Source organism: Apostichopus japonicus, chromosome 11 (assembly GCF_037975245.1).
Source record: "Apostichopus japonicus isolate 1M-3 chromosome 11, ASM3797524v1, whole genome shotgun sequence".
NCBI lineage: Eukaryota > Metazoa > Echinodermata > Holothuroidea > Aspidochirotida > Stichopodidae > Apostichopus > Apostichopus japonicus.
Genome location: NC_092571.1, coordinates 18412698 through 18428739, shown reverse-complemented (window position 1 = coordinate 18428739; position 16042 = coordinate 18412698). Strand labels below are relative to the sequence as shown.

Below are 16042 nucleotides of genomic sequence, written 5' to 3'. Positions count from 1 at the left end.
GCTTGATCTATGATTTGATCAAGGGTCGTTTGCCATTGAGGTGACTGTTGGGTCGTATATAGGCTATGCTATTTGGGGAGATTGTTAATACATCGCTCATAAATTACCAAACCAGGAAGGCTAAGTTTTGTGAATTTTGAAGCTTGACTTTTTGAAAAGTTTAATTCACTGACTCACGAAGTTTTCCCCGTTATTTATAACTTTTATACGGGGGCCTTATACTTGCATGATCTGTATAATATCTATTGCACTTCAATGATGTATTCATGTTTCAGTATATAACTAGAATGATTGGAACTTATTAGTGTAACATATAGGCACAGTATATATTAGCTTAATTTAATGCAAAACAATTCATTGTAAAGAAATGTCTGTGTTAACGATGAAATACGCAATGAGGGTATGCATTCGACCGTTATTTTACAGTCGAATTAAACAGGGAAGCCTTATATAAGTTAATGTGAAACAAGATAGGCTATACTTATAGTGCTGCACAGCTTATATATTTCTGAACCAAGAATGGAAGAATTTAACCGGAAGTTAAGTTTGCGTGATTGGAACGACGAACACCTATACACATGCTAGCGTCGGGGGCTCGTCCGGGTCCCAATACCCCATCCGCCCCCCCCCCCCATCCTTCACCTTTTGTACAGTTGAGCAGGCTGACATGTCAAACAATGGATTGAATATCCAAGTTCTGTACAGCGCTCACGATTAGGGCGCACTGTCGTTACTTGGGTCGGAGCCGGCGTAGACAGAGCCAAGTCAGGCCTTCTCTAACTACGGCCAGGCTGTCTGGGTAAGTAAACAAGATGGCGCATTAATTATATCTTTATACCGATACTTCAAAAACAGACAATAATGGAGTACATTTCATTCTAGTATCATATATTTTTAACAGCAAGTAACAACACGATCTCGGGGACGGCGGGTGTGGGGGGGGGGGGGAGGAGTGGGGAGAGTGGGGGAGAGTGCAGCAAGAGGAAGATCCATGTATAGTGAAGAAGACGGAGGAGAGGAACTTGACATGAACTTAATTTGCCTAAATTTTGTGAAAGCCTCGTTCGTGCAACTATGTGTTTAAGTGTGTTAATGAATGCATATATATGTTTAAGACAGATCTTTCAAGCATTGTTTACACAATTGAGGATTAAATACTTTTGAAACATGCATGTGATAATCTCTCAAAAGGACATTTGCATTTGCCATTATACTCTTACTCTCTTAATTCTTCCTTATTGCAGTTTTAGTACTATAAGCTTACATATATATATAGATACACTTTTGAAACATTGGCATTCACGGACGATGAAAGTAAAAGTCTTTATGCGTTTATAATCAGGTTTATACTTATGTTGTAACTAGACCCTCAGTGCTATGCAAGCTCTTAGTTGATCTTTCGTGTTCAACATCCTGGGATCGTGTTTGATTACACGTCGGACAATTAAACTTTTTATTCGAAAGGAAAATTTGGAAAACGAATGGCGCAGTAAGTCAATTAAGTTCTAGGAACAGGTAAGGAGTTTCATTTAGTACAGTGAACTGCGTTGTATATATATATATATATATATATATATATATATATATATATATATATATATATATATATATATATATATATATATATATATATGTAATTTTCAATTTTATATATTCGATTTTTAAACGTAAAAAAAATCTGGACAAATGTCTCTTTCCAGCTTTGATAAATCAACCACTTGATATGATGGAAAGATAGCCGAAGGTGTTTTTACCCAATGTTGTGATTTCAATCAATCTCTTGTTTTCATACAGTTGACTGTCAGTACGTGGTTGAGGGTCACCGCCTGTGCAGTATAAAAACAGAAGATCAAGTTGATGATTTTGCTTCAAGTTCAAATTAACGGAGACCCTCAAGATGGCGTTGGTTTCAGTTGCTTGGATTCTACTGTGTTTCATATGTATCGATAACTTGCCTCTATGCGCACTTGCTACACGTATTAGATCAATACAGTTTGAAAAGGTTCAAGGGACGGCATTCGCAATATTAGAAGGAGACCGGGTGGATCTTTCGTGCGGAATTGATGCCGATAATAGAATTGTAACAATAAGCAATCGGACGGAAGATCTCGTAGTCCATGGAAACCTAATGGAATCGATTCGAGACGATGATATGTTATTCCAATGTAACGAATCAACTTGTACACTGACAATTTTGAAACTAGAAAGGAGTCATCGTGGAGATTATTTCTGTTTGTATCCATTCAGGTATTTAACAATTAACGTACTGTATAGTCCTGAACCGAACTCTTACCCCGTATGTACTTCAAGCTTCAATACCAGTTCATTCTTCTTACGAGAACAATTTCATTTCAGCTGTCTGTCAGGAGAAGGAAATCCACCGATTAAAATGACGGCCTATGTCCATTATGTAGATGGCAAGATCGATAGGCTGTCATTGGATCAAACTTGGATAACGACCAATCAAAGTGATCATTCTGTTTCTCTTTCTTATTTGCCATATCTGGATTCAAAGTTTAATCATAGTATATTTGTCTGTCACGTTACTCAACAGTTACCTGCTCCCTATCAGAGCTACAAGAAATCTTGTTCCTTCGGACCATTGGTGATTTTACCGACTTTCTCTGTATCGATTTATCCATCTCGCTACAGAGTCAACACAGACAATAATAGAGAAAATATTACTCTAACCTGTACCAGTAATGTTAGTGGAGTTGTACTAGAATGGACTGATATTCCACTGGAAGATTGGCAGTATAATATAAGTATGAACAACAATTTATTGCAACTGAAGATTTTGAATTATAGCTCAGATATCGATGGATTTATAATTGTTCAATGTAGCGGTTCAATGGGAGGAAGAACTATCTCTCAATACGCCACAATCGATACCGTGAGTACAAACATACTGCAGACGGTATTAATTGTATCCATCTCGTTTGTCATTCTCATCATCATCGTGGTTGTCTTTATTCTACTGAGAAAAAGAAAGAAAAGCGGAACCGAAAAAAATAGCAAAAACAAACACAGAACGATGGCAGCAGTTAACCAAGATGGAAAACATTTGCAACAAACTTATCGTTATTTCTCCCAGGTGAATGATCGCTCGATAACTGCACAACAACAAATTACAGAGCAAGAAACGGCGGGTGGCTCTGATACTTACGAAAATTCTCAATTTAACTACGACCAGGAACTGTATTTAGTTCCAGGACAGAATACAGGACAAGAAATGGCGGGAGACTTTGAGATTTACGAAGATTCTCAATTAAACTACGACCAGGAATTGTATTTAGTTCCGGATCAAAATACAGAGCAAGAAACGGCGGGAAACTCTGATATTTTCGAAAATTCTCAATTAAACTACGACCAAGAACTGTATTTAGTTCCAGAACAAAACACAGAGCAAGAGATGGCGGGAGTCTCTGATAAATGCAAAAACTCTCAATTAAACTACGACCAGGAATTGTACTTAGCTCCAGTACAGAATACATGGCAAGAGATGGCGGGAGATTCTGATAATTGCAATAATTCCCAATTTAACGTCGACAAGGACATTTATTTAGTTCCAGAACAGAATACAGGGCAAGAGATGGCGGGAGACTCTGATACTTGCGAAAATTATCAAGTAACCTACGACCAGGAACTGTACTTAGTTCCAGAACAGAATACAGGGCAAGAGATGGCGGGAGACTCTGATAATTGCAAAAATTCTCAATTTAACTTCGACCAGGAATTGTATTTAGTTCCAGAACAGAATACAGAGCAAGAGATGGCGGGAGGCTCTGATACTTACGAAAACTCTCAAGTTAGTTATGACCAGGAACTGTATTTAGTTCCAGGACAGAATACAGGGCAAGAGATGGCGGGAGACTCAGATAATTGCAATAATTCTCAATTTAACGTCGACAAGGAACTGTATTTAGTTCCAGAACAGAATACAGGGCAAAAGATGGCGGGATCGGACTCTGATACTTGCAAAAATTCCCAATTCAACTTTGACCAGGAACTGTATTTAGTTCCAGAACAGAAAACAGTACAGCTCGGGTAATTCATCATATTGTGAAGTAGAAATGGTTGTTTTAACTAAAATAAGCGATGCCTATAAATGACGTAATTTTTTCCAACGTCGCTATTCCAAGGTTACTGATCACCGAGTGGAATGTAGTCGCGTTGGCCGACCAAATTTGTATCCATATCATTAATATATGTTACGTAATTTAAATTTAATTAACACATGTCTATGCCTTACCATGACGCCATAGGCTCCACCCTCTGTTCGAACTCGAATGCTGATGGGGGTGGGGAGTTTTTTTTTTTTGCTGAAGTCCGCTATGAGGAGGAACTCCTCCCCTTTGATAACATTTTGTTTCCATATGGCGGGGCCTTAGATGCCAAATGGTTCTATCACCAGTCAGGAAATTAAAGGTAATTAATGCTTGTATATTTATATGACTTTCCATGACACTCTAAAGCAGGGGCTCCCTAACTGGGGTGCATGAACCCACAGGGGGTGCGTGAGTCCATCCCAGGGGGGTCGTGAGACATGTCTGAAAGTCAAAACTAGAGTACTTTTTGTTGAACTAAACTCTGATATATCATATAATTTAGTAATGTACAAAAGTCGTACCTATCGACAATCTCTTTTCGCGTTCCATACGCATTTGTCGCCATAGTAGTATACCGTACCGTGCATGTGAAAAATAACTGAATTATGAAACCGACACTGGCCGCATGACTTTGGTGAAGTTGGTGTACGCATGACAGTACGTCATGAAGATAAAGAGCAGATCTGATCCTGAAATTTCCAAATAAATATTTGTTCATCTCTTGTTTGTTTTTTCATTACAATTGTAACCCTGGTGTCATGAGTGACACAGTGGGTTTGTTGTTTTCACTTGCTAGTAGAAGCAGTTTCTGTTAATAGTGTAGATAGTTTTAATTAAAAAGAGTAAACAGATACTTCCTGCCTCTGCTGAGTATATTGCAGATTAGTGATGGTTATTTTACTTTCACAAAGCCTTTTTGTATGTATCTTTGCTACTGTATCTCTCCTGAGATAAACTGAGCCTGTTAGACAGCGCTTGTGGTTTATACCTGGGACAATAGTATTTAGAGTCACAGTGTATTGGTGGGAAAGGGTTACAAAATAGCCCAGTGCTGGGGAAGGGAAGGCACATGGCGACATGAATATTTATAAGGACTAATCCATCATGTAATTACTGATTGGTCATCATATTAGTTGGTCAACGGGATCATTGCTAGAAGTAACCAATAGGATGTGGGGAAGCCATGTGGCCTAGAGTTGTTGTCACTTGTTGTCACATAGTTCTGGTAACATTGTATCTTGATATAGTTAGAGTTCGATTCTTCACCTGGAGAGAGCAAGGCTTCTCTTGTTTGATCTATTGTACTTATAATATTTTTATTAAAGGAAAAAGTGTTGTATAAATAGGGAGTTTTGAAGATGTTCATCATGTAAAGTTATATTCTTAAATTATGATGAGAATGTCATATTAGTATCTTTGTGGCCACTGTTCTGAATCTTGCCGAGATGGTAACCATGGACTTTTCATATTTTACTTAATTGCTGTTCTTGGAGCCTACCTGTACTTTGTATTTACCTAAGGAACCGGATTCTACCCCACCGAGCTGTAGATGTCACTCTAAACTACTATATGAAATTGTCATACCGTTTTGTAAATCGCTGGACTGCAGTATATTACCAAGTCTATTATGGAGCACACTGATGTACACCGGAACCTTAATTCGCGAAAATGAACTTTCCGCGTTGAAGAAAGAAAGCGAGCAGTTAGCGACAGCACCAGTGTAAAACCAGATAAGTTTAAGTATTCTTTTATTGTAACCTTTGTCATGGCCATAGACAATAAGTTTAAGTTTTCTAAGTTCTAAATGTTCAGTGTATAGTACAGTGCACACTGTAACCTTATTATTGTTAATATTGTCTTTACCACCTGTGCTGCATCTTGATGTACAGTGTTCAGTACCACAGTAACCAGTATGTTATGTAACTGCAAGTATGCTTATCTAAGAGTGTGGTCAAGTTGACATATTTTGTAATGTAGATACTTTTTATTGTTTTGTGCCATTGATAGCCTTATAACATCCCCATTTCCCATAATTGGAGGATTGAAAATATAAGTAGTTCATGGTACATTTCTTTGTGTTTTGTGTCTCTCATTGTAAACCTGTGTAGAACTGACTCAGCAGTTGTTTTGAATATCAGCATTGAACCATTCAGACATGGAGACAATTTTATCCTGTCTTGAAGCCTAGGCCCACTTGAAACACATATTGCTGACCCATTGTCCTAATTACCCTTACCGAAGGAAAGGAGGGGTTACACAATGTTACACTATGAACTTGATCTTTTACGAAGCAATGTTATGCGTAGTATAATAATGACTCAGATCGTGTCTCGAAAAGTTGGGGTTCGTGGACATCTCTGACATCCACAGGGGGTTCGTGGGGGGGGGGGGGACAATGGTTAGGAAAACACTGCCCAAAAGACTATATGTGTTACGAATCCAAATTTTATGGAGCGGCGTAATGTTAGGGGTGTCTGCTCCTATTAGAGAGACTATTTTGCTTTGGTAAGAGGCCTAGGGCCGCATGTGCAAACTTAGGCAATATCATTACCAACATTTTAGCTACATTTTGTTCTCGACTTTGCGTCCATGTAATAAGTTAAGCCATTTGCAAAAAAGACAAAACACACAAGAAAACAAACCAAAAACAAAACGGAAATGGGAAGCAGGGTTGGCCGGTTTTTACCGGGCGGTTTTTACCGCCCCGGTAAAAACAAGTTTTTACCGGTTTTTACCGGGAGGCCTTTCCCACCTATAAGTGGGAAAAACTGGGAAAAACCGGGAAAAACCTCAAATTATATAGAATTCCTAAAAACTCATGTGGAACTTGTGGAGGAGCATAGAATTTACAAGGAAATGGCATCTTATGGTAGGGGGTTGGGTTACATCCAAAGAACAGCTATGATCTATAACTTGTGAGTTTACCGATTAGACTATTATAAATAATTCAAATAAATAATATATTGGATGCTCAAATCAACCAACTTTATTTTTCCTATCGAGATGCATAATTCCATTATCTAGAGAATGGACTGGTATCAAACTGTTGGTGCCTCCTAGGGCTATGGTTCGTCATATTATCCATGCCACATTAGTCCGCTCAGATCCAAATGATGATTCACATCCAAGAATGATCACTTCATGTCTGCGATAAATTGTACTCTGTTCACACTTCGCACTGTACTATGCTTTTATTGCTTATAGGCACTGTATACTAAGTGACTGTTGTGACATCAACTAATTTGAGAATAAGTAGCAATTGGAACAGTTACTTGTGTTGTTGATACTCCTACCTCTTCAGTTAGCCTATACACAGGAAGTGCCCAGTATCACCTCACCTGTCCACCTCAAAGTGTTTAATCACTCATGCATGAAGTTGTATAATAATTGGACCATGTTTGCATCAAGGTAAACAGTTTGGTTGTGTGAATGGCTCCATAGGGCCATTGTGCGTTTAATACTTTAAATGGGCCCATGTGCCTTACAAAGTTTCAAAGCAGTTTCTATTGAGCCCCCTGGATTGAAGTTCACCTCAATAGACTGTTGCCTACTGTATTAATGGAATGAACTGTCTGAGCACATAATATTATATTATTATATGGTTCCTTGTCCCTTTGAGGCTTTGGATGCCATGGTTCGCCACTTCGTTCTATCCTCCGCTGTTCATGCCACATAATAGGCCTGAAGAATTTAGGAGGGGTGAATGTCCCAGTGTAGACCTATAATGGTTTGGGCAATAGGCAATGCATACTGCTAAAGAGATCGTGACAGAATAACTATACATGTGCAATACGAAAAATACTCTTTTTTCCACAAAAAGTAGAATAAGAATGTGATAAAATAGCTCAAAATGAAGCTAAGAAACTCCCATATTCAATAAAATATGCCTGTCATGAAACAATATCGTGCCTACTGATGACCCTGCATTTTACGGACAATTAATACTAGTTTTCGAGACGGAGGCGGTTTTTACCGGTATTTACCAGTTTTTCCCGGTTTTTACCTGGTTTTTACCGCTGTGGGAAAAACAGGTTTTTCCCCGGAAAATGCCAACCCTGATGGGAAGGGAAGGGGGGGGGGGGAAGGAACGTGTTTCCAGTGGCTCAACGGCCCTATAACTTTTAACGATATCAAACATTAGAAAAATACACAACAGAGCGTGTGGGCATGTGTACGCATTTACCTCTTATTTCAGTGAAACAAACGGAGATGTGTTTTTATTAAAAACGGCAATCCACAGCCTGCATATGACGCACAGAACTTTGACTATAATTGTCAACCAATGAATCAAAGTTAACTTGTTCACTGATGGAATGTATAGGCTTGCTTCTGGCCTATCAAATATTCACACAGGAGTATACTTTTTCAAGCAATGGATGTTGTACTGGATGGTGTGTATCCAATTACATTGTATCCTACATTACAAGATATCCTTTTCATCGTCATGCGAGGTGTAATTATGAAGACGTGACGGTAACATCACTCTCCCCCCCTTTTTTTTGGGGGGGGGGGGGTTCATATAAATAACGATTGCATTAAGCTACATGGAAGATTAATTGGATAAACAATGTTGTTAATTTAAACAACATATACACATAAGCAACAATAAATAAGCTATATAAGTTAGAGGTAAACTTGATTAACTTCACCTTCATTGTTGTACGTTCGTGATTGTTAGTAATCAGTGCAGCACTATGGCGGGCCATCTGTGCCAGACAAAGAGGGAATCGGTATAATTTGATTCATTTCACACCAAAATAAAATAGACAAGTTGATGACACATGATGTAGGGATAACACAGAGGTCTGTCCAGCCGACTTTTTTACCTTGTGGTTCCTATACATACAAAGCAATAAATAAAATGAAAACACCCCCAAAAAACGTAAATTAATTCGACATCATAAATCGTTATTTGTAAATTTAAGTCGACATTTCTTAATGACTTAATCCAGCTTAAATCGACAAATATACTGATAAAGTCGACATATACCAATTGAATTCGATGTATGTATACTTTATAGGTTAACATATACCAGTTTAAATCGACATATCATCGATTTACATATCATGCACATATTTTAATCATATCAACGATTCCGAGGACTGGCAGGTCTGCAGTTATAAATGTCTGACCACCTTTCGATAAAATTAGCGAGAACATAATTATGGAGGTATAACAACACACCTTCTGCACGAGTTGAACTTGAGTCACCTATAATACAGCATAACTTTGAGCTGCAAGTAAATTTTAATCGGCATATGTCAATTTAACTTAGTCTTCATCGACTTAGAGTGACAAATACCAATTTAAATTGGCCATGTCGAATTAAGAGGGCGTCTTCACTTATTTCAGTGCATATATACGGCTGTTGGCAATGTTTATTGTAGGCTATATTGAGTCGACTAAAACCAAGCAGCTGTATAAATAAAACATGGGCGCTGTCGTCTGCGAGCTATTACATAGTAGCAAATTATGACAAAATAATGTTTTCAGTCGAAAATATACTCTATTAAATTATGAGACAATATGTGTATCTAACAACGTGTGAATCTGTTTCAGGAGTATCGAGTAGAGATTCATTTATGTCAGGCAATAAAGTCTTCGTCTTGTGATGCATTGTGCAACTTCGGGAATTCCCCGCATTATTCCGTTTTCAAAATTCACCACTGTTCCATATACAATATAGCCGATTTAGTGTATATTGCCTGTCACCTCCATATTACAACTGGCATCCAGCCTTTTGAATTTGCAAGAATGTGTTTTATATTGTGAAGTAAGAATAAAGGCCTTTGCTACTATAGTAATAGATAAACGAACAGTGTGTGGACGCGAAGTAGGAAGTTGCAACCGGGACTTGCATAGGGTTGGAATGGTAGTTCGACTTTCTGTTGATAAAGCAGTGCTAACCTGCGTATAGACCTGTGAACTGAAACGTTTGCACATACGGCCTACAGTGCAATCCATTTTAGCCTGCCGGGTGCGACTGAGATCGGATCGATCCGACAGCAACTTAGTCTCGTTTGACACGAAATTCGACCGTCGTCGGGGAGTATTTTACACTACATAATAACCAGATCTTTGAACAGGTAGGCCCAATGTCTATTTGATTCTGGTGTTGTTCTGGTGGTTGGGCCTTTATGGACATTGGTGCATTCAGAATTTAAATTTATGGAAATTTAGACGGAGAGTTACGGTCTTACTTCGTGGTGGGTGGGGCGGTAGAGACGTAATGTTATTTGGCATAAATAATTGTTCCACTAATTTCATGGCATGGATGGAGGTAAGGGTGGGGGGGGGGGGGGGCGAGCGGTATACATTCGGAGCCATTAGATTTTCTAGGACTACGCGAATTTAAAAAGGAAGATCTGGTGGCTGAAGTTGATTGGCTAAGTAATAAAATAGATGAAAATTTTCAGAATCTTTAGGTGAAAACCGTGCACATCCTCATAACATTTTGCATGTCCGAGATATTTTCTCTTAATGTTCTGCAAATGCATCTGGCAACAGAAAAAAATGAGGTCCTCGGGGCACTTCAGCTGAAATTGTCTTTGTTCTTCTTTATCATCTGTCAATGATCCTTTATCCACAGAGGAACATAGTATTTCTACAAAAAACATACATTTTGATGAAATTCTAAATACAAAGAACTTTGGCAAATTGTAAATATTCCAAAGGTATCAGGTTTCAAACATAAAGCAAAAAGATTTTTTATAGCCTTAAGCTTTTCAAGAGAAATTGCCCAGATGACATCACAGACCTGTCTACTACTGTACGTGATCCAACTTCCTGAAACACTTGAAGGTTTAGCTATATAAACTGTAGACAAAATGTGTTGCTTTCAATTAACCATATCTCGAGTTAGTGGCAAAATGTTGAGATGGGCATTTCAACTATAATAGCTGTGTGGAATATTTTCTTCTCCAATATAAGTTACACATAGTTTGTCACAGCGTAGGCCCTATAGTATAATCTACTTTTTTTCCACGAAAGGAAATACATAGATAAATGTTATTGTTATTATTTGTGTTTTAGCTCTCTGTAATGTTCAAGTTCTTTGCTGTTACAAAAAATGAAGATTACGGTCATAATTAGGGAGATGCAGGGGAAAAATAAATCCAAGTGTTTCATCAGCATTTAGTATACGTAATATACACGCAACTGGTTGCCCTGCTTTCGTCTCATTACAGATATTTTAAAAACAAATACAACAACAACCATGCAGCTCTTTGTGAGAACTTTGACGGAGAGAACCATTACTATCGAGGTGGAAGCAGAGGATAAATTCTCTGCAGTAAAGAAGAAGATACAGGACAAGATTGGTATACCACCAGAAGAGCAACGCCTCATATATGCTGGGGTACAACTAGACGAAAAGAAAACCGTGGCAGATTACTACATTCAAAAGGAATCCACTATCCATCTCGTGATGCGCCTCAAGGGTGGAACGCAGATATTCGTGAAAATGCTTACAGGGAAGACGATCAAGATTGAGGTAGGCCCCGAAGATACAGTACAAGATGTCAAGGGGAAAATCGAAGATAGGGAAGGAATACCAGTGGCTGAACAAAGGCTCATTTACGCGGGAAGATACCTGAATGACACCAAAACATTAGCCGATTATAATGTCCAAAAAGAAAGCACATTCCATCTTGTGCTTCGTCTACCTGGTGGTTCGTGAAGGTCATTTTCGTCATGCATGGATGGGTCGGATGGTAGGACAGACAGGGGAGCGAAGGATTGTCTAATTCTTATTCGGGGTTCGCAGGTTTCCGTCTTCAAAGGTGAAAAAAAAACCGAGGAGAATAAAACGGGAAGAACCCTATGGTTTTCTTGAAAAAAAAAACTGAACCCTGGTACTGCCAATTATGTGTCGTATCAGAACTATAGGCTATACACAAGTTGGTCGATCAATACTTGGAATAATTAAAATTACCTCGAATACTCCGATTACAAGGAAATAACCGGACCGCACTAAAACAATGTTCGATCAGTATAAGTGGCCCTGATTGAATTATCACTCTATCCGCTGATGGTATCCAGATCTGGTTATTAACAATACATATTTTCGAATCATACATAGGAGATGATAGGACGCATCTTATATTGAAAGGACTTCAATACGGTAGCCTATACTAAAACATACTGCCTTTTCACCGAGTACCGACAATACTGGGAAATATATGAATACTAGGCCTAGTATGGGGCACCTTGCACTAGGTTACATATACAAGCTGGGAAGATTATAAAATTGTACTTTATACAAGTGCTGCACACATAATAAGACAACTAAAAGCTGGTGTCTACAGCTATTAAAACCTTTTTTTTTAATCGCAAGTTTGCGGGTCTCCTCGACAATGATATACGGACGTTTTCTTAGACTTACAAAGAGGGGTCTGTCTTCTGCTCAATACCATAGACGTTAGATATGTACTGAATCCTACAGCGTGGGATGAACAACGCGCATACTATCATAGCATATGGTATAGGCCCCTCAACCCGTGTCTTATTTTAATTTCTTCGTTTCTTGTTCGTTATTGAACTTCAATAATAAAACAGCACTATAACTTGGTAACTTCTTTAGCATAGTTTACATAGGCTATCGTACGATATATACAGAAAGGTAGGCCCTATAATAAAATTTGAAACCAAATTTTATTTAAATGTCGACTGCCATTTCTCGATCTCTGAGAGTAGGGCCAATACGTATAAGTTTGATTGTGTCAAACTGACCTACTTCAGGCTTTTTATGTTGTCACCTATGTAAACACGGCCACCATACGATGAGTCTAAACGTGGTTCTAAAGTTAAAGCTCTTGAAATGTGTATATGCATGAAGATTTACTGGGGGGTTACTACGGTCTTCGCCCCCCCCACCCCAACTGAAAATTACGTCTAGACGGGCTGCTTGCTTTACAGGGGTCTAAGGGGCGGGGTACCCCACCCATAGCGAATTATTTATTTATGTAGGGTGGCCTTGATGCAACTAGTGCGCTACCTTTGACAAAGCTTTGAACTGATTTTATGTTCTCATTCTTTAGTGAATGTTTCTTAATTTTTCCTATTGTTTGTTCAAAATATTCTTTTGGGGGCTGTGCATGGCACTTCCCCCCCCCCCTTACTGGTACCCGGGCAGACTGCACCCGCTTATTATGCCACTGAGTAGGTTTAATTCACTTTCCCCTCAGTAATATTGTTGTATTTCTATCCTCAATGGAAGCAATTTCTTGTTAGGGAGAGTGCAGGTGGTGTTTAAGACGTTATGTAATCGGAGGAAATGGGGTCCAAAGAGGGGGGGTTCCCATATCGTGCTATAAAGCACTCATACTGGCAGTATGTGCAGTTCATGAATTTGATCTGATAGTTCACATTATATTCATACTGCTCGTACTGTCAGTATGAGTGCTTTGAAGAGGGACATGAGTATTCAGTACAGAAAAAAAAAAGTGTTCCAACGAAGTGGTTTGAATAAAACAGATGCCTTTTTTTCCTTTCTTCTTCTTATTATTTTTTTTCTCTTAATTTAGTGTTCACAAATGTACGGAATTTTATTATAAAATATACAAGATAAACAAGAAGAAGAAATATACTAGGCAAAAACAGAAAGAATAAAAACAGTGAGATATGGATACACATTATTTTATTTTTAAGTCTTCTATATCTGAAAGAGAGAGAGAGATGAACAGCAAGACTATACGGCAAACGAAGTAACCATTCCTAAGCGTTATTGAGAATGCATTTTTACTTGTCCCATACTTTCCCAGCCCTCTACCTGATATCCTTCAATGGGGCCGTAGCCTTCTGGTCCCTCCTCGTTAGGGCCTGGCCCAATTAATAAATATTTAATGGGATCCATCTGTAACATTTAAAAATAATCTGATGCACTTGTATGAGAGTTTACTGAACGATACATATTATACAGTTTAACGTTTGGTTGGGATTGTTGTGCTACAGCAGATACAGTAGGTGGATGCATGTCACGAATACAGTCAAAAGCATTCAACATGTGTGTCAGTCACCTTTTAGTTTATTAATCCACTGCAATTGTCAGTAAAATCAAAGGTCAAGTTTCTTTGAACTTAAAACAGAAATGTGTATGTACATATCAATCTTGACTTGGCTTTGATTCAACAAGATATTATTACCCACTATTAGTACCCACCACTGCCTGCACGCTGTATCTAAACAGGAAGTAATTGAGTCTTCTCCTTACAGTAGCAGTACAGCAAACCTTACCTTTATTCTGCACAAATGCAATTTGTGATAATCTACAAGCCTACAGTCGTGGCCGAAACCTTTCTTGGCACTAAAAATTAGCCACAAATAAAAAGTTTTGCTCAACACAAGGCACTGGGTGAAACATTTAGGATGCTACTCGCAGGCATTCCTTACGCTTTGCTGATATTTTCTTATCCATCGATGTTTTCATAAATAGTAATTGACGCTTCTCTCCTGCCCCCCCCCCGACCCCTCCTACCCTTGAGAAATCCTGTATATTCCCCAGCAACCAACTGTTCAAGTGTGTAGACATGCCACAAACAATAGGAATACAACAATAGGAATACAAACAATAGGAATACAACTTACCTTACCAGTTCATACAGAGAGAAACAACAATCAAATTACATCAAACATTCACCTGCTGCTCACCTCCTGTCTGACTGACATTAAAATCAACTATCATATAAATAATCATAATAAATAATGTTTAAATGTGAATAACAGCAACATATTTGGTGGTATACAGTGACTACAGTATGTGTGTTCCCTACTAATTTGCATACTGTTGTCAATGTAAGTATCTACACTTTATAGATACTGTGGCTACAGTGTTTGTATGAAAAATTGTAACAACTTTTTCGAACACTTTTTCAATCTACAAATCCTTATCTCAAATGGCTAAAATATTGGTAGAGTGAGACAGTGAACACAAATTTAATATTTTGAGTAGAATGCAAAAGTATGGAAAGTATTGCCAAGTATTGCAATGTATGAGAAGTATTGCAACGTATGAAAAGTATTGCAAAGTATGGAAAGTATTGCCAAGTATGGACAGTATTGCCGAGTATGGACAGTATGGCAAAGTATGGAAAGTATTGCAAAGTACGGAAAGTATGGAAGTATTGCAAAGTATGGAAAGTATTGCCATGTATGGCAAAGTATTGCAATGTATGGGTAGTATTGCAACGTATGGAAAGTATTGCCAAGTGTGGAAAGAATTGCCAAGTATGGAGAAAGTATTGCCAAGTATGGAGAAAGTATTGCCAAGTATGGAGAAAGTATTACAAGTGTGGAAAGTATTGCCAAGTATGGAACGTATGCCAAGTGTGGAAACGTATTGCAACGTATGGAAAGTTTTGCCACGTACGGCAAAATATTGTGAAGTATGGCACATATGGTTAAGTATTGTTTGCTACCCTCAGAAATCTGTGAGATGGCTTAACATGTTCAAAGCATCTTGCCTCAACATTGTTAGTTTAATACCCTCAAACCCTGTGAAATGCCTTTGTACATCTCAATTGCTATGAGCCATCAACTCACCTGGAATATGATCCTCTTAAACCTGTTAGCAGCAACCTTCACAACTTGTGACAAACTCTATGATTGCTATCCTCAGAACCTGTCAACAACTGTAACTTGGGAAATCCCGGATCATGTCCCTCTGGTCGCCCAGTCGGAATATTCCACTATGAAGTAGGGGTGTTGGTAATTGTGTACTCTCTCAAACAGTCATTGTTTGCCATTTTCAAATTATTTTTTGAGAACAACACTTTACCTCCCTAACCTATAATAATTTAGTGAATTTAATCATTATCTTATTAATACTCATTAACCTATAATGGAATGGAATAGTCCAAAATAAATCAACTGTCGTTGAATGGGAACATGATCCAAAGTTCCAAACTCCCTTGTTACATTAAAAATGATGTATAGT

General features: G+C 38.3%; 2 protein-coding genes across 2 annotated transcripts; both read left to right on the top strand.

Moving 5' to 3' along the window:
- The first annotated feature begins 1365 nt into the window (after nt 1-1365).
- Nucleotides 1366-6362, top strand: LOC139976200 (uncharacterized). The gene is made up of 2 exons (XM_071984720.1): nt 1366-1515; nt 1795-6362. Exon 2 carries the CDS (start codon nt 1898-1900, stop codon nt 4049-4051), a length of 2154 nt encoding a protein of 717 aa, XP_071840821.1. The 5' UTR covers nt 1366-1515; nt 1795-1897; the 3' UTR covers nt 4052-6362.
- A 3383-nt stretch (nt 6363-9745) lies between these two features.
- LOC139975608 (polyubiquitin-like) lies at nt 9746-14567 on the top strand. Its single transcript, XM_071983648.1, has 2 exons — nt 9746-10196; nt 11298-14567. The coding sequence occupies exon 2, from the start codon at nt 11327-11329 to the stop codon at nt 11786-11788; it is 462 nt and encodes a 153-aa protein (XP_071839749.1). The 5' UTR covers nt 9746-10196; nt 11298-11326; the 3' UTR covers nt 11789-14567.
- The last annotated feature ends 1475 nt before the right edge of the window (nt 14568-16042 follow it).

Excerpts from the sequence above, each read along its gene's own strand:
- LOC139976200 (XM_071984720.1), top strand. The coding sequence starts at position 1,898 with ATGGCGTTGGTTTCAGTTGCTTGGATTCTACTGTGTTTCATATGTATC.
- LOC139975608 (XM_071983648.1), top strand. The coding sequence starts at position 11,327 with ATGCAGCTCTTTGTGAGAACTTTGACGGAGAGAACCATTACTATCGAG.